Source organism: Electrona antarctica (assembly GCF_951216825.1).
Source record: "Electrona antarctica genome assembly, chromosome: 17".
Taxonomy (NCBI): domain Eukaryota; kingdom Metazoa; phylum Chordata; class Actinopteri; order Myctophiformes; family Myctophidae; genus Electrona; species Electrona antarctica.
In genome coordinates, this window is record NC_136798.1 from 31,757,614 (window position 1) to 31,776,715 (window position 19,102).

The 19,102-nt window shown below is 43.1% G+C and overlaps 1 protein-coding gene across 3 annotated transcripts in view; it reads right to left on the reverse strand.

The window, feature by feature from the left end:
• The window catches only part of LOC306940377 (MAM domain-containing glycosylphosphatidylinositol anchor protein 2), a 388,778-nt gene that overhangs the window by 87,514 nt on the left and 282,162 nt on the right, over nucleotides 1-19,102 (reverse strand). For all 3 annotated transcript variants that reach the window (XM_079525427.1, XM_079525425.1, XM_079525426.1), the window contains exon 10: nucleotides 18,657-18,929. In XM_079525427.1, coding sequence (XP_079381553.1) covers nucleotides 18,657-18,929 — 273 coding nt within the window. The remainder of the gene's footprint in view (nucleotides 1-18,656; nucleotides 18,930-19,102) is intronic.

Here is a 19,102-nt window from a genome sequence, read left to right on the forward strand (position 1 = left end):
CGCGGCGCGGCGCGGCGCGGCGCGGCACGGCACGGCACGGCACGGCACGGCGCGGCGCGGCACGGCACGGCACAGAACCAGGTGGGTTTTTGCTTTGGGGATTATTATTTTTATTTTATTTTTATTTTATTTTTTTGGTACAAATACTAATAAGAGTCCGGTATTCAACATTTACTTGAGTACAAGTACAAAAGTATTCACATTTAAATATATTTAACTACTGAAAGTAAAAGTACAATTATAATGTCCCACAAGTTTCCAAATGTATGAAAAATGCAATGCAACACATTGTGAGCTTGTAGATCTGCTATTTTTAAAAGATTATTATACCTTCATTTGATAACTAACATTCTGCATAATGAGTACTTTTACTTTTATAAGTACATTTTGAAGCCAATACGTTTGTACTTTTGTACTCAAGTACATATTGAATTTCAGACTTTTACTTGTAACAGAATTTTTACTACATAGCAGTAAAAATTATTTCACTGCTATGTATGAATATGTTCTGATCCCCTAATTGCTCCTGATGTGCTGGTTGGTGCCTTGCATGGTTTCCGCTGCCATCGGTGTATGAATGTGTGTGTGAATGCGTGAATGTAATGCACAATCTATGTAAAGCGCGTTATATAAATGTAAAGGCGCTATATAAATGTACCATTTACAATGGTGGAATGGGGGCTGCTCAACATGATGGAAAATCACTGGATCGGCTGGCAAACGTTAGCTACACTTTGCTGCCACCTAGCCAATACAAGAGTTAAAAAAGTACTTTTTTTCCCACCACTGGCGACAGACAGACTCTCCAGAGTCCAGCAGATCTCTGATGACGTAATTCATATTGTGTCTGCTCAGAGCGAGTCGAGCGACCATGTAATGTCAGTCATTACCAGACATCCATCATCCTGTCAGCCACGTCTCTTTGAGACGCAGATAAAGCTGTTCAATGCCATACTCCCTCCATCTACTGCAGCAGCAGAGAGGTACCCTAACTGAAGCTGTTCAATGCCATCCTCCCTCCATCTATACAGCAGCAGCAGAGAGGTACCCTAACTGAAGCTGTTCAATGCCATCCTCCCTACATCTATAGCAGCAGCAGAGAGGTACCCTAACTGAAGCTGTTCAATGCCATCCTCCCTCCATCTATACAGCAGCAGCAGAGAGGTACCCTAACTGAAGCTGTTCAATGCCATCCTCCCTACATCTACAGCAGCAGCAGAGAGGTACCCTAACTGAAGCTGTTCAATGTCATCCTCCCTACATCTACAGCAGCAGCAGAGAGGTACCCTAACTGAAGCTGTTCAATGCCATCCTCCCTACATCTACAGCAGCAGCAGAGAGGTACCCTAACTGAAGCTGTTCAATGCCATCCTCCCTACATCTATACTGCAGCAGCAGAGAGGTACCCTAACTGAAGCTGTTCAATGCCATTCTCCCTCCATCTACAGCAGCAGCAGAGAGGTACCCTAACTGAAGCTGTTCAATGTCATCCTCCCTCCATCTACTGCAGCAGCAGAGAGGTACCCTAACTGAAGCTGTTCAATGCCATCCTCCCTACATCTACAGCAGCAGCAGAGAGGTACCCTAACTGAAGCTGTTCAATGCCATCCTCCCTCCATCTACAGCAGCAGCAGAGAGGTACCCTAACTGAAGCTGTTCAATGCCATCCCCCCTACATCTACAGCAGCAGCAGAGAGGTACCCTAACTGAAGCTGTTCAATGGCATCCTCCCTACATCTGCAGCAGAGAGGTACCCTAACTGAAGCTGTTCAATGGCATTCTCCCTCCATCTACAGCAGCAGCAGAGAGGTACCCTAACTTAAGCTGTTCAATGCCATTCTCCCTCCATCTACAGCAGCAGCAGAGAGGTACCCTAAATGAAGCTGTTCAATGCCATCCTCCCTCCATCTACAGCAGCAGCAGAGAGGTACCCTAACTGAAGCTGTTCAATGCCATCCTCCCTACATCTACAGCAGCAGCAGAGAGGTACCCTAACTGAAGCTGTTCAATGCCATCCTCCCTACATCTACAGCAGCAGCAGAGAGGTACCCTAACTGAAGCTGTTCAATGGCATCCTCCCTACATCTGCAGCAGAGGTACCCTAACTGAAGCTGTTCAATGGCATTCTCCCTCCATCTACAGCAGCAGCAGAGAGGTACCCTAACTGAAGCTGTTCAATGGCATTCTCCCTCCATCTACAGCAGCAGCAGAGAGGTACCCTAACTGAAGCTGTTCAATGCCATCCTCCCTCCATCTACAGCAGCAGCAGAGAGGTACCCTAACTGAAGCTGTTCAATGCCATCCTCCCTCCATCTACAGCAGCATGCAGAGAGGTACCCTAACTGAAGCTGTTCAATGCCATCCTCCCTACATCTACTGCAGCAGCAGAGAGGTACCCTAAATGAAGCTGTTCAATGCCATCCTCCCTACATCTACTGCAGCAGCAGAGAGCTACAACCAGGCCTGGATTACCAATGGAACTTAAGTTCCACGGCCCACAAAGTATTCAAAATATTCCACATTTGAGTTCAACATTTGTGTTTTTGAAAATAGCAGATCTACAAGCGGCATCGTGATGTGCGGTTAGCATGCAGCTCGGCTATTTTCAAATATCTGTGTAAAGTGTTCATCAAAGTTATAATAGGTTTGGATTTTTCATTTTAGTTTTAGTTCCTTTTGAATGTTTTTCTTCTAATTCACTTAGTTTTAATTCGTTTTTAGAGCGGCTTTGCTAGTTTTTATTAATTTTGATGTTGGAGGTAATAGTGTTTTATTAGTTTTAGTTGTGTTTAAACTTTGGGTTATTTGTCAGGTGCACGATTGTGTAATAAAAACGTAACAATCACACAATACAGTTTCCGTTAGTTATAAAATAAAATAAAAATGTAGTTTTTATTTAGTTCGGTGAACAATTTTTTTTTTTTTCAATGTTTGTTTTTGTGTTAGTTTCCGTTAAGTATAATAACCTTGTTATTCATGTACCGGTAGCCTAGCTTGTTTTCATAGACGTGTTGCATATTTCTCTAACAAAACGCAGCTGAATTCTTCCTGGATGGGAAACAGAAGCAGTAAAGTGTCAGAAGGTTGTTTTATGACACACGGCCAAGATTAGTTTGGCCCGGTGATGAGCCAGCGAGCCAACGTCAGGAAAAACCTGGCCGAAGGTTTCAATCTCCCCAGACCTCCCCCAGCTATATCAGTGGTGGAAAGTACCCATCTACATTTACTCAAGTACTGTACTTAAGTACAACTTTGAGCTATTTTCACTTTACTGGAGTAATTCCAGTTTTCAGTATTTTTTACTTCTACTCCACTACATCTCAGAGGCAAATATTATACTTTTACTCCATTATACATTATACATTAACCACTTCAGCCCTATAAAATGTAGTAGAGTGCTTTCTACTTTTGGTACTTTAAGTACATTTTGATACCGATGCCTTTGTACAGTCCATTTTTAATTCCAGACTTGTACTTCTATATAGAGTATTTCTATATTGCAGTATTGATACTTTTACTTGAGTAAACATTTTGAGTACTTTATAGACGGCAGTCTGCACTGCAGGGTCACCGGTGGAACATTTGTCACTTTGATCCGTCCGCCGCTTAAGCCACTCTCGTCCCTGATACCGTCTATTCATCGCTGTCCGCTCGCTGCCGCGCTCCTAAATCTTACCTTTTTGTCATTGATTTCTCTTCCATTTCCTTTTCTCTCTTTCTCTCTCTCGCCTGAACCTCTTTCGCTTAATTGTTTTATTTTTTTTGTCCTCCCTCTTTTCCCTCTGTTCCCATCACTCTCTCCCTTCCTCTCTCTCCAGTTGGCCTGGAGAGAGATGGACGTCCTCTCGTATGTGTGTGTGTGTGTGTGTGTGTGCGTGCGTGCATGTGCGCGGGCGTCATTTCCCAGCTATATTAATGTGGTGCGCTGTGCAGTATTATCAGTGGGTATAGAGCAGAGAGGGTCTGTATGTTTTGGTGTCATGACAGGGCGCGTGTCTTTCGGGCTGCTGTCCCATCCTTCAACCCTCCATTCCTTCATCCCCCCTCCATGTCCTGTCCTCCATCACTGTCCCAGCGTACCTTCATCCTCCTGTCCCCGTCCCCCCGTCCCCCCCTCGTCCCCTTTGATGTTCTGTCCCTCGCGTCCTGCGCTCCCAACATCATCCCTCTCCATCTGGACGTCGGGGCGTGCCAGAGGTACAGGGAGGCTACGCCATCGGTCATGCAACGGGAGCAAAAACAATCCACTTTGATTCCTCCAGTCAGTGGTGTGAAGTAACTAGCTATACTATGTGAGCTTGTAGATTTGCTATTTTCAAAAGATATTTATACATTTTAAGCATTTGAAATTGGACATTCTGCATAATGAGTACTTTCTACTATTGGTTCTTTAAGTACAATACGATACCAATATTTTGTACTCGTGTACATTTTGAATTTCGTACTTTTTGCTTGTAACATTGCAGTATTGCAACTTTGACTTAAGTACATGTGAGTACTTCTTCCACCACTGCCCACCATCACCCGAGTGCAAGTAGACCACCTGTTTAACCACATTACGCCCGGTGGGGTGTCCTTGGGCTTGGGCAAACGGTGCAAAGCGTTTGCGGCAGGCATTGTGAGCTTGTGTACATAGTCTATTTTCATTGAATATTTGGCACATTTATAACATGCTCCAGACTATATCGGGGACGTTATCGGGATAATGTGGTTAATCTACTGGGCAGGCAGTGGATAAACAGTCCACTTTCATCAGATGGGGGGGGGGGTTATGAGGCTCATGAGATGATAGTATTGATGTGTTATTTGTTAAGACGCACTGCGATGGGGGGGAGACAGTAATCTCTGCACATCCCTCGGATCTCCTTCACTCCTAATAGAGGTTCTGGGCTCCATGTATAATAAAGAACATCAGTCCAATGTCTTTGGCAAGGAGCCACGGAGGAGTCGATTACAGCAAATCCCAGACGGCAACTCATCAACACATCATACAAACACGCACGCACACGCACGCACACACACACACACACACACACACACACACACACACACACACACACACACACACACACACACACACACACACACACACACACACACACACACACACACACACACACACACACACACACACACACACACACACACACACACACACACACACACGGTGACAGTCGAACACACCAGCGGTGCAACAGCCGATCGTGCTCAGGGGGGCGCGTCAACACTGTCTGTCTCAAGAAGTGCTGCTTCAACCGCGTGCCAGGGCGACTGTGTGTGTGTGTGTGTGTGTGTGTGTGTGTGTGTGGGGGGGGGGGGGGGGGGGGGCACGCGGACATCTGCCGAGACAGCGGAGTTGGCGGTGATGGCCAAATTGGCCGTTAAATCATGCCGGAGGGGGTTAGAGCACTGAGAGCCATCTAATCTGTACCACTGGGGCTTTGGCTCAGACACGCACGACTCTTGAGTCTCAGCCATGTTCCTTTTTGGCTGCCGTTTTTTGCGAGTCTTGTGGAGCCATCGGTAGCAACACATGGGAGAATGTTATGTTATGGCTTTCACAATGTGATGTTTGGGAACCAATGACTTACAGCACCGAGTATTGTACAGTGCACATTCCACTGAATGTAAGAAAGACATGATAAACATGGGAGCTATATTATATTCCAAAAGGCGTATAATAATATACTAAGTCACTGTGATGGGCTCTGCTGCATCGTCAGCCAATACCATGCAGGCTGCATTTATTTTTATTTTTTAGCAAACCACTTTTATCACACGAGGAGAAAAACTCGTTTGAAAACACCTTTGAAAAGAAAAAAAGAAAAATCAATTCCTCGCACATTTGTTAAAATGTGTTTTTTCCAAGTGTAGCGATTACCGTTTTGATTGCAAAGTGATCCCGGCGGCAGAGAAGGAACACGGTTTATTTTCTGCGCGTCTGCGTGCGTCGAGGTGACTCTACTTAATGAATTATGAATTAGTTCTGAAGAAAGGCTGTACGGCCTGCCCTTCCTCTGTTGTGCAGTGTGTGTACGTGTGTGCTCATCAATCGGTATACACCTGTACAAATCCTGACAGGTCATTTAACTGTGAGCGCGGTACAAATTGACCCAAATGGTTTAATTTACACTCAGTTAAATTAACACTTTTATTGCGTACGCTCAATGCAGATTTTTTAAATGCTGGGGGAAGCTCTGGAGGGAGAGTCTCTTTCTGGTGTGATGAGATCTACAATGAAAGAATGGAGTTGATTCCTGACATTGCAGTCCTGCTTCTTCCTGATCTGTTAATTACGTATGGTAACATCAAAAACGTCCATAACAACATACAGTAGTTAACACCCCGAACACCTGGGGTTATTTAATCCATTAAATCATAGCGCCCAGTGATTTATAGCAGCGGAGCACATTTAGCGACGGACCGGATGCTATCCCGGATGTGGCTGAAGTAGCTTGATGTAGCCAAAATACTCTCGATGCGATCGACAACAACGGGAGGTATGATTAATTCTAACGCGACTAGCAACGGGACCGTGATGGGCCGTCTAACACATAATCTTTTCTTAGAATTGGATGGAATGATTTAGATCAAGAGTTATTCACGTTTTAAGATTTTCGATCTCGTCAGCTAAAATGGGGGGGAACATTTTCGATGACGTCCCACCGTAAAATAACATCGAATGTTGCATAACAGACGCTCCCAGCCTGTGGAGCGATGCGATCGGTTTTGATATCAATAAGCTCCGTCCTTTTGATCAATCTCCGTCCTGAGTTATATTGCCATGTTTTGTGAATGAGATGTTTATGGATTTGTTCGGTTCACTGTAAAAAACAAACAAATGAAAAAAACAAGTTGAAGTTACTATGGGTTTGTTTGTATATTTCTATGGGTTCCGTGTAGGGGAAAAAAAGCCAGTGTAGACGTTACAATGACCCTAAACATGTTTGAAAGTGAAATATCCCTTTAAGGTTCGTCCACACCAAGAATTGATAACTGTAAAGATGACTATAACGACATTGTTGTGAGCAGAGATGAACGATAACGTTCTGTAAACATGATGAATGCCAGTCATATATCGAACATGATACCCCCCTGCTGATCAGTGACCCCAATCCCTTTTTTTTCTTGGACAACTTGCACACACCTGCAGAAAGTGACAAAATGAATTGCTACAGTACATGAAGATGTACAGTACCAACTCCTCCTCTCATCTTATTCCTCGGCTATAAATCCTTCTCTTGGCAAACCTGACACAGATTAGAATACAAGGAACTGGGGGGAAAAAAAGTCAGGGACGGAAGTTGACTCTTTGTGAGAGAGGATTATGAGTTGTTTGTCCATGAAGTGAATAAACAGTTATTTATTCATTATGCTCTCCAACTAGGAGCTGTAGCCTGAAATGTGCAGTTTGCCTTTGTTGTTGTGATGACTGTGGCTAATGTAGATATCAGGCAGCTTAGCCTGGATAATCATGTCAGAAGTTGGATAGCACACAGCAGCTCTTTTGTAGGACGCTTGGCTTCTTTTATTTGTTCCCGACTCTCTAGCAATCGAGTCTATTGAGAAGCAACAACGCAGGTTGCTTCAGTTGTTGCTATGTACTGTAGCTGCTTTCACTGTGATATTGTTTGACAGGTGGATTTTAATAAGACCCTTGGGGGGGTTTCATATTCAGAAATGTTTGAATTGATTCTTTTATTTCTCTTTGCCTTCACAGTTTGTTATTTTTCATATAGAGCAAACACATAAACTTGTCCAAATTGGATTTACACCCAGCTACACCTGAATTAAATAGATTTAAGCAAATCCTTAGTGTCCTGTGGTACTACAATGTTGGCTTGATGATGTTGTACCATCTGTCTCAAGTTGGCTCCATAATGTTCTGCAACTGCTCCCACTAGAACGTCCCACACATTTTCTCCAAGGAGACATGAATGCGTTTTTCTTAGTTTGGGGCCCAGTTGTAGAATATATGGGAGGGAATAATAATATGCTGAAATATTATCAAGGGATTTTGCAAATTAGGGAACCAAACAACATCCACGTTATAGAATTCCCGTCATAGGCTATACAAAGGTTTTATGATTTTGCTGGCTGGCTGGCTGGCAGGCAGGCTGGCCAAGCCCGCCCTCCCGCCCGCCCGCCCGCCTCCCTGCCTGTCTGTCTGTCTGTCTGTGAGAGGGTTAAACATTATCTGGTGTATATGTGAGTCATGCTTGTGGAAAACATTAATAAAATGATTGAAAGAAAGAAAACTTAAGCCTCTGCTGTGCTGTTTTCAAAGATGTAGTCTCTTGCTCCTGTATTTTATTTAACTATAACTTTATCCACTGGGGACCCCAATGAGACATTCTGACTTTCACAGTGCAGCAACTCTTGCTCATTAAAACTTTATACTGTCACTCGGGTGGTGTGGACTGTAGACAACCACAAGCCGTTGATTGGCCCGTGGCCCATTTAAGTTTTTTCTTTTTTAAAGAAAACATGGTTACACTAGAAAGGTCTCCACCGGGAAGGAAGCATGGCCCTAATACCTCTCTCTCAATCTTTGTGTCTGACTTCAAAACGTCTCGAGTTGAATGTGCAGGACATTTAGGGCCCTATTTTCATCAGTGCTAAACCCCTTATAGTCTGGGAACCGAAGGGTGATTTTTGGCTGAACGTGGTTTTGTCAGATAGTTTTTTTGTCAACTGATCCTTGTAGCTTGGGGTCACCTCTTAATAATTCAAGAGGGTGCCCAGTGATATCCATTGGGATTTTGTTGTTATTAGCCCCTTAATGCCCAAAACACAAAATAATCCAACCAAAATAGAGTTTTATGGTATTTCATGCAAAATACTTGGTCTAAATGCATCAACTTTGATTTCTACAGTGTTTATTAATGTGGATATGCAATCCACATTGTATAAATGTATAAAATGTATGATTAATGCATTATTTATTAATGCATATTATTAACCCCTTCATGCCTGAAAACCCCAACATGCCATAAAATATATCTTTTGAGAATGAGATTGTATGCACAATAATCAAGTGAAATGTTTCAAATCTGCTTTCTACCATCTGTATTAGTGAAACTGTAGCATATTTCTTTTCAGGTTGAAGATGGTGGCAACAACAGCCAAATCCAATTCAAATGATACACTCCAAAGTGTATGACCTAAATTATATCTATTCAATGGTCATCGTACTCCTGTCTAGTGACTGTGATGTTCATGTGGAGGACGCCCTTGCCTATGAGCTGGCACCAGTCTTAACTGCCATGTTCACAGAGGATGGAATGCAAATGTATATACCTTTTTTGAAAGGATAAGCCCCTTGAGCTGCATCATCTCATTTTAGAGGGGGTCCTCAACACAGATGAACAGTAATAATAAACAGCATCATCGAATAAGCAAGGTATACATATGAACATGCATATTGGAAAAGAGGCAGCACTTTGTTTGTTGTAGAATGACAAAGTCCAAGAAAAAAAAAAGATTAGAAGCATGAGCACGGTGTTAGAAGATGAGTGAAAATCGATTCTTTAAATACATTGAAAAGAAGTGATTGATCTAAGTCTAAGTAATTCAGAAAGCCACGTCCACATTGAAGACGTCACTTCGGGAGGAATGCTGCTGATGCAGATGTCACTGTCATTGATGGATCAGACCTTTGGACCATCCAGCTGATGTCAACCACATACCTGTCTGACAGTGATGTCTACCTAATCTTCGACATATAGGTCTACTGTGATTACAATATCAGGTCAGTCAGCAGAGATGCCAGGGAGACGGGGGTCAGCTAGAAATACCATGTCCTATCATGATATATCTCCTCCAATCACTGTAGCTACAAACAGCCGCCTTTTGAGGTCTGATTTCCACACTCCTCATCTTGTGCTATAGGCATTCCAGCAAGTGCCATCTGGACCTTCAGGTCCTGTTCCGTTAAGGAAACTATGGAGGAAACTAGACTACCAACAGATTAATTGAGAATGTATAGATCCCCCACTTTTAAACATCTTTGTGGCAAAATGTTGATGGGCATCTTACACCAGCATGAGACTGAGAGTAGTTTGGATGGAAAAAGACAGATCTATCAGGCCACTGAGCCCTATCAATCTACCTAAAGACCTGCAGTAATAAGTGTAATAAAGTAATACAAGTAATAAGTGTAATAAAGTAATAAGTGATCGAGTTAATTCATAGGAAAGGAGGTGTGGTGGCCATGACCACTTCCAAATAAGCATTTATTTTGGAATGCAAATTTGTTGCTTTTGCATTAATTATTGTAGGCCTATTTTATGGGCTTTTGCTGTGTTAAGCATGACGGGGTTAATATCATAAACCTAGGTCTAATTTATTCAAGTCAACCATCTTCTCCACTACCTATTCTAAAGTGTCTGAAAATTTCAGTCATATTATAAAAAAACACTGGCATATTTTACAATCGGATTCACTATTTAATAACACCTTTTCCAAACCTCCTCTGATTGTTTTCTCTCGTGGTCAGAATCTTAGAAATCACTTGGTCAAGTCCGATTTACCCCCTGTCCCAACCCCCACTCAACGTGTATTGGCTCATATCCCTAACGGCAACTATAAATGCGGCTTCTGCGCCCAATGCAACAGCACTCGCAAATGTCATAAATGTAAGCATCCTCATTCTGGTAAAAATATCCCCATCAGAGGCATTATTACCTGCACAACTAGGGCTGTCATTTACCTTCTGACATGTCCGTGTGGCAAGGCGTATGTAGGTATGACTTCTCGTGAATTAAAAGCATGCATAGCTGAGCACTGCAGCACTATTCGGTGCAAGAATATTATATATCCTGTTGCCGCCCATTTTGTGGAAGCCAACCACCCTGTATCCTCTCTACACTATATAGGCATAGAAAAAGTGTACCTAGAAGACAGAAGACAGATTGATCAGCTTCTGCTTAAACGCAAAGCTTTCTGGATTCAGTCCTTAAAAACACTATCTCCTCTTGGCCTTAATGTAGATTTTGACCTCAAATCCTTTTTGTAAAAATAAAATACAATTAAAATATTTTTGTACCTAATACTTAACCTTTTAATTAATCTTTGGTAAACCCATCTTTTAACCCTAATTGTAATGGCCGCCTTCCCCCCTTTCACCTGCAGGTGACCTATAACTATACTGTAGGCTTACTCCATCAGAACGAGAGGGGCATTCAGGTCTATTGTCAGTACATGGATTTAATCCACAACATTCCTTCTCTCCTTCTCTAGAAGACATTTTGTATAGAATCTGGTCTCAGTCCTAAATGGTTTAGAGTAGGGGTGGGTGGGGGGGTTAGACAGACAAGGACAGACATGAGGCCTTCTCTAGACACACATCTGCTTTCATACTTTTTTTCTATATTGATTGCATTGAATGTATTTAATTATGTATTTTATTTTGTATACATTTTGTATAGATTTCGCTGTATGGTTCTATATTTCACAATTGTATATCTGTTGTATTTCTCAGATACATTTTAGTGTCTCTATGACAAGGAATGTATATTCCAGAGCCTCTTATGAGGCCTTATAGTCATCTTTGAGATAAACTCCTTTTGTATGTAAACTTGAGACACCACATGACCTTGATCCCTACCTCTCATATCACAGGGACAGGTCTTACTTAACCCGTGTTCCCCTACCCCCTTCTGATTGGTTGCATGACTCTCTGGCACCATACTTAGTCGATACACTTAATTGTTTTAGCTCATGCTCATTTGATTTAGCTATTTTGTCTCATCTGTTTAAGGAAATAGGTAGCTGATATATTGCACTTTTACCTTAGCGCTAGGTATACTCTTGGTTGCTTGTTTTTTTGCAGAAAATGCACTAAAGACTTCTGGTGATTAGTAGTTTTTGTTCCCTACCTATGTTGAATACACTTATTGTAAGTCGCTTTGGATAAAAGCGTCTGCTAAATGACTGTAATGTAATGTAATGTACTTAAGTGTGAACCATTATGTGCTCTGTATTCCCTGATGAAGGCTTAACCGCCGAAACGTTGGATTCATTTTTGTCTTACCTGCTGTCCTAATAAAATATTGGCACTCTGGCTATTGGCGTGTGCGGCCACCTTCTTGTTTTTTCAAGATTTCCTCTATAATATCTAAAAATGCCCTATTCTGAAATCAAATATATTGTACATATCCACATTCATGCGGATAAACACTCTAGAAAGCTAATTTGATGCATTTAAACGATATATTTGATGGGATTTGGGGGTTTGAGGCATGAAGGGGTTAATATGCATTAATTAATAATGCATTCATCATAAATCTACTACATTGTGCCTATCCACATCCACAAACGCATGTAGAAAGCAAATTTGATGCATTTAGACCAAGTAATTCGCATGAAATACCATAAAACTTTATTTTCAGGGATTTGTTAGTATTTCAGGCATTAAGGGGTTAATAACTAAATTTGCCCAAGGGATATCACTGGGCACCCTCTTGAATTCGTGAGAGGTGACCCCAAGCTACAAGAATCAGTTGAGAAATAAACTTTATCTGACGAAACCACGTTCAGCCCCACGGCTCCCGGACTATTATCCCTAAACTTCTTTTTGACTATTTTGAAAAACATTTTTGAATAGTTCAAATAGCCGTTCTTTAGCACTGACAAAAATAGGGCCCTTGTTGGGATCTAAAACAGGTTATCCATCCATCCATCCATCCATCCATCCATCCATCCACTATTATAGACCGCACTATAAACCTATATACGGCTGATCTACAAGCTGACAACATGAGCACTTTAAACATCGGCTATTTGAAAATAACTTTATACATCTGCTATTTGGAAAATAGTTTTGTAGTATGTAACAAAGGTATTTCAAAATGGCTGTAGCTTATAGATCTGCTATTTTCAAAACAAAATCTAGTTTTGTATGTGGGATACTGTGGATATTTTTAACAACTCAAATATTTTATGGGGGAGTCCCTGGCACAAAATATTTTGAGATGGGGGCCCACGGACAAATACATTTCCTTGACATGGAAATGTTTGATAACCACTGGTAAAAGAAATGAAAAGGAAGCAAGCCCAAATAAACAACCACATTTTAAAAATAAGCTGTGGTGCCCCCTGTAGTCAAACTGTTTCAAAAATCATGGAGGATGATATTTGCTGCATATATCCCTGTTCTCTGGCTCTCTCCTGAATGAAGGTGGAAAAGCCCAAGAAATATCGTAACCACTCAAACCCCACAGAATGCCTATTCTGGGTGGGAACATTTGCCAAAAAATAGCTGCTCTACGAGCTTGTAGATCGGCTATTTGTGGAGAAGATATTCCATGTAGAATGAAAAAAGCGTTCAGAATAGAAAAGAAAGGCATAGGCCCTCCAGAAAATGTATGCAATTTACCACATAATCAGCCAAATGGCATTTATTCCACATATTTCACAACTTTCCACATATTTCAAACTTCCTGCATATTTTCCAGCACAAAATCACATACAACCCAGCATAATTATTTTGAAACTTTTCATATATTTCTCAACCTTTCGTATAATGGCAACTTTTCGCATATTTCGCAACTTCCCGCAATTACACTGCATATAAAATCACATAGAAATTAGGGCTGGACGATATGGACAAATTATCATATCTCGGTATTTATGCCAAATATTGCGATCGATACTATACAATATTACCGTTAAAGTTTCATATTCTATATTTTAAGTGTTGAAAACATTGAATATTATTCAAAAATCTGCATAATAACATGTCAATATCCCTCTTAATTTTAAGTGATATTGTGTTCCCACACTTATTTGTTATTCTATGTAGCAACAATGAAAACTAGCATGGATGGGATGTTGCTGGATTTAGAAGTGGACGATATTTCGTGAATGGCGATACCGTTGCCTTTTTGCGATACTGATATTGCGCATGTTCATACCTCGATAACGATACGATAAAGACATATTGTGCAATAGAAACACTGCATATTTCATTGGAAAATCAAAGATTTTAGCCCGCATAAACAAGGATGTTTGGCCGCGTCTGTATAAAGACCACTAGGGGGTGAGCCAAATTAGTTTGCGATGATTTTTGAAAACCTTATGCCCATACCTAATTCAAAAAGTAGTTACCAAGTGCATTTTTACGTATTAAATCCCAGTTTATAGGAATTTTAGCCTTTCTTGTTGTTAGTTTTCCCTAAAATATTTTATCAATTATTTTGGTTTTCAACCATACCTAATATTACCTATACGTATCTAATAGTTTAGTCTGTGCAAACAGACCACTAGGGGGGTGTGCCCAACGTGTTTGCACAGCTTTTTGAAAACCTTATACCCATACCTACAGTTGGAGGCCATCGATATTGTCCTTTTCTTTTTGCTGAGGTTTGCGTGATCTTCGCAAATGGACAGTTAACCCATTTTGGGCGGGAACCCCTTTTGGTGTTTTAAACATTATGTTATAATTTAGCTATTGAAAAATAGCAGATCTACAAGCTCATAGCGCGCCACCGAGTGGCGCGCTACGAGCTTGTAGGTCTGCTATTTTTGAAAAATCGTGAAAATATTTATTTCAGAAAACTGGAGGATTTAGAAGGATTTTTTTAAATGTTGAGGTCAGGCCTAAATGGGTGAAATGATAAGGGACAATATCGGTGGCACCCAACTGTAACACCACATCACACCAAAATTAAAAAATAAAATCTTTACAAGTCCGCCCCCAGCTAGAGTGAAAGAATTCTGCAAAACAAAGGAACAACAAAACAAAGCCACTGACAAAAGCGGTATAAACAGCCCAGGTGGACTAACTAACTGTGCATTATTCAACAGGACAGTGTGTTCTTCCCCGCCTCGGCTGTCATTTTACATCTTCGAGCCCTGTTATGTTCGCTGATGATGACAGACATAGATCGTGTTTGCTGATGTCTCCTCCTCCTCCTCACCTTGACAACCAACCGGCGCTGTGTCGTCTTTCCCTCGTCAGTGTTCACACACCACACATACAGACAGACACACGGCAACACGTCACAGAACTATAAGTGACACTTTCATTACTGCAGAGGCCATTTAACCATCAGCAGGCAAACATGTCAGTCTGAAAAGGCCAATTGCTGCAGTGTGAAAGTGCAGAGCAGATTGTTAGACAAACAAGACGTATGCTGATGGAATCGAGGACGACACAAGGCCTTGACGATCGACGTGGACAGAGGTTTCAATTTTTTATTCTATTAAGAATGTATGAATTGCTGTCAGGCATACACAACGGAACAGTCTGGAGGGCACTTGCCTGGAATGCCTTGGATGGGATGAGGAGAGTGTGGGAATCAGACATGGGAGAAGACCTCAAGAGTGATCATAGCTACAGTACAGTGGAGTCAGTAATGCTGTATGGAGACACGGACCCTCACGGCACAACAGGAAAGAGCCCTGTACTGTATGAAAGTCTATTAGGTGTCACATGAACGGACCACATCATAAATGTGGTCCTCTATGGGGACCTATACCACGGGTCACAGACAGTCAGAGATGGAAGGATGAGGCTGGCATGCAGGGAACTGCGTCAGGCAGACGGAACTAGAGGCAAGCACACTCACTGACACTATGGGAGCCAAGTTGGCAAGGGCACAGCCAGGAAAGGCAAGAAGCACACATTGATTCACTGTGGCGCGACATCTTAGCTCAAGACCCTGACACCAGATATGAGAGTGCTTTTTTTGTTTGTAAATCAACACTTCTGGTGCCGCCAAATATTTCAGAATAAAGGCGCGAGAGTGCCAAGCAGATGAGGGAAATTTTATTCTGAAAACGCCTACCTCCACTTTTCCCAAAGAATTGTGAAGCTAAATCTTCCATTACAACATTGTGCTAGTAAGTCCGATCTCTCTTTAGAAGTGCTAATATTGTAACCGTCCCCACACGTCCAAAGCACCCCGCGGTTTTATTGAATAAGACGTGTGTGGACGTCCCGGGCATCAGAAGTGTTAATGTTCTACTTGATCATACTACAGCATCACACAAAAGCATCAAAGTTGATTTTACTATTTGATGAAGATCCATATCCAGATCCGGATCCGTGGATCCAGTACGTGTTTTGTGATTTGTCTATATTGTCTGAATCAGTTTGCATTCGTTTACGTGCTAAAAGAGAGCTGTTCCAACGTCCATTGTAAGTCAATGACACATCTACTATATAATGCGCCACATCTCTGCGTACGTGCGTACGTGTGTGCGTGCGTACGTACGTGTGTGTACGGTTGTAATGCACATAACTCGAGAACCGTTTGACCCACCGACTTCACATTCGACACACACGTTCCACACCCCCACAGGGAGTGCAGTGCCAGGTATCGAGTCGGTCGGACCCACGGTTCTCCAGAACCACCACAAAAGGCTCTGGTCAGGCTCTGCCAGTGGGTCTAATGAGGCCAACTCCTTTCACCTGGGCCAGGCTCTGCCAGTGTAGCCTGGCTAATAAGCCAGACTCAAATCACACTGTCGTGTGGTATTTGAGTCTGGAGATGCTGTGTATGGATCTTGTTTCCCGGGGGGCGGGTTCAAACATTTTCTCTTTGACGCAATTGGTTAGAGCTACTGTCAGTCAAAGGTCTCAAGCATTGAACGTCACTGTACCAAAGCCCGCCCATATTGCATACCGTGTCCCGATTGGCCCCGCTGATTCGGCTGATTCGGTCTGGCTTATTAGCCAGGCTACTGCCAGTGGGCCTAATGAGGCCAACTCCTTTCACCTGTGCAATTTCCAGCCTCCCTCAGCCAATTGAGTCTCAACCAATCAGGCTCTGCCAGTGGGCCGAATTGATTGCCAAGTATACTTTTTAGTTTGTGGTCTTCACACACAGGCACATACACAGATCTCCATGTGGGACTGACCGCTGACAGTTAAAACGGGTGCTATGACAACGTATATCATTAGGTTCCCAAGTTGCATCGTTCCTGAGTAGGCCGGTGGCCGACTGCGACGGTCACTTACAGGTCTAGTATCTATAAATGCACCACGTCTCTGTGTGTACGTCTGTAATCCACGTAACTCGCTAACTTCAAATTTGACACACACGTTCCACACCACCGCAGGGAGTGCAGTGCCCGGTGTCAAGTCCGTCGGCTCGCTGGTTGTCCAGAACCAGCACAAAAGCCTCTGCCCAGGCTCCGGACAGGGCCCAAATCCAGATCACCGCTAGATCTCTATATATGGACCTGGCCTGTTCTGACGGTTGATCACCCTCCAACGGGCACTGATCACCCCTAGATAGCTGGCCTGTTCTGACATCACAATGGTGCGCAACCTCGCCCTTTAGCCAACTGATCACACCTGATCACCCCCCAACGGGCACTGATCACCCCTAGATAGCTGGCCTGTTCTGACATCACAATGGTGCACGACCTCGCCCTTTAGCCAATTGATCACACCTGATACCTACCCCCCAACGGGCACTGTTCTAGTCCTGCGTGTGTGTGTGTGCGTGTACGGTTGTAATGCACGTAAGTCGAGAACCGTTTGCCCCACCGACTTCATATTCGACACACGCGTCCCACAACCCCGCAGGGAGTGCAGTGCCCGGACTCGAGTCGGTCGGGACCATGGTTCTCCAGAACCACCACAAAAGGCTCTGCTCAGGCTCTGCCAGTGGGCCTAATCAGCCTAAATCCCCTCACCTGTGCAATTTCCAGCCTCTGCCTCAGCCAATTGATTGCCATGGCAACCCCACACCTGAGAATTGATTAGCCTACTTAACCAGTCCACTTTTCACAGTCAGTCAGCCCTCTTCAGACAACGGGTATTATTAGGTTCCCAAGTTGCATCGTTCTCAAGTAGGCCAGTAGCCGACGGGCACGTACAGATCTAGTATTTTGAATTTAGATTATTTTAGATTTATTGTCCACCTTTGGAGTTACATCATGGCTGATGGCACAACCCAAAACTCTAGCAAAGTGTTCTTACCCTTTAACAAAGTCAAACAATTACTTTGCCACATAATGCGAAGTGTTAGTCTCACTCATTTTGGGAGCACAATATTTGTTTCTTCTTCTTATACTTTCTCTTCCACTTCTTTGCATTTGTCTGCCACAAATGGGCAGGTTGTCTGGTACAGGTTCTGCTTTCTGTCCCCAGAGTCCAACTAAACATTCAGTCTTTTATGCACTCAAATATCTGGAACAAACTCCCAGAAAACTGCAGCCATACTACAGTACAACACTCAATGCTTTTAAATCAAAGATGAAGACTTTTTTTCTGTTTGCTGTGCACTGCTGCCTTTTACTGACGTTTTTAATTCCATGTCCTGTTCTGCACTGAAACTATATTCTCTTATTATTCAGTTATATTTGAGCCCTTTCTTACTTTGTATTATCTTAAAACCTTATTAACTATTTTAATGAAATGTCTTTTTATCATGCATTTCTTTTGATCTTACTGTTTTCTGCGAACTGTGGAGCACTTTGAATTGCCTTGTTGAAATGTACTATGCATACACTATAAACTTCCCTTTATTGCATTCTTCTCTGTTTCTGACAGGCAGAAGCAATAGCTCTTTATGTGATTCTGGTGATATCCACGCAGACACCCAAGCGCTGTGCGAACGCTCTTGCGATTTCCAAGTGGACCTATAGATAACCACGACAAAAGAAAAACAAAGACAGTTCCTCCTCCTCCTGCTTCTTACCTGTGACCTGGAAGGTGCACTTCCCCGCCCCGGCCTCGTTGATGACGTTGCAGGTGTACTCGCCCCAGCCGTCGCGGCTCAGGCTGCGGATGGTGTACTCGGTCTCGTCCCGCTGGTCGGCGAAGGCGCCGGCGTGCAGCAGCCGGTTGGACAGCAGCCACTCGAAGCGGAGCACCCGCGACGGGTGAGCGCGCAGCACCCGGCACGTCATCACCACGGGCCGGCCCAGGCCCTGGCGCATCTCCATGGCCACGGGCTCCACCGTCGGAGGGTCTGTAAGAGGGAGGATGGTAATAGAGGGGTGCCAGGGTTAGTCCAAGTGATCCGTTATATTGATCATGCGAGGGATAATATATGACACGGCGGTAGTTGTTGAGAAATAACGCCCGGCAGGATGATTAAACACAGAGGCAACGACACAGTATGTTTATCATCCCGCTTATTAC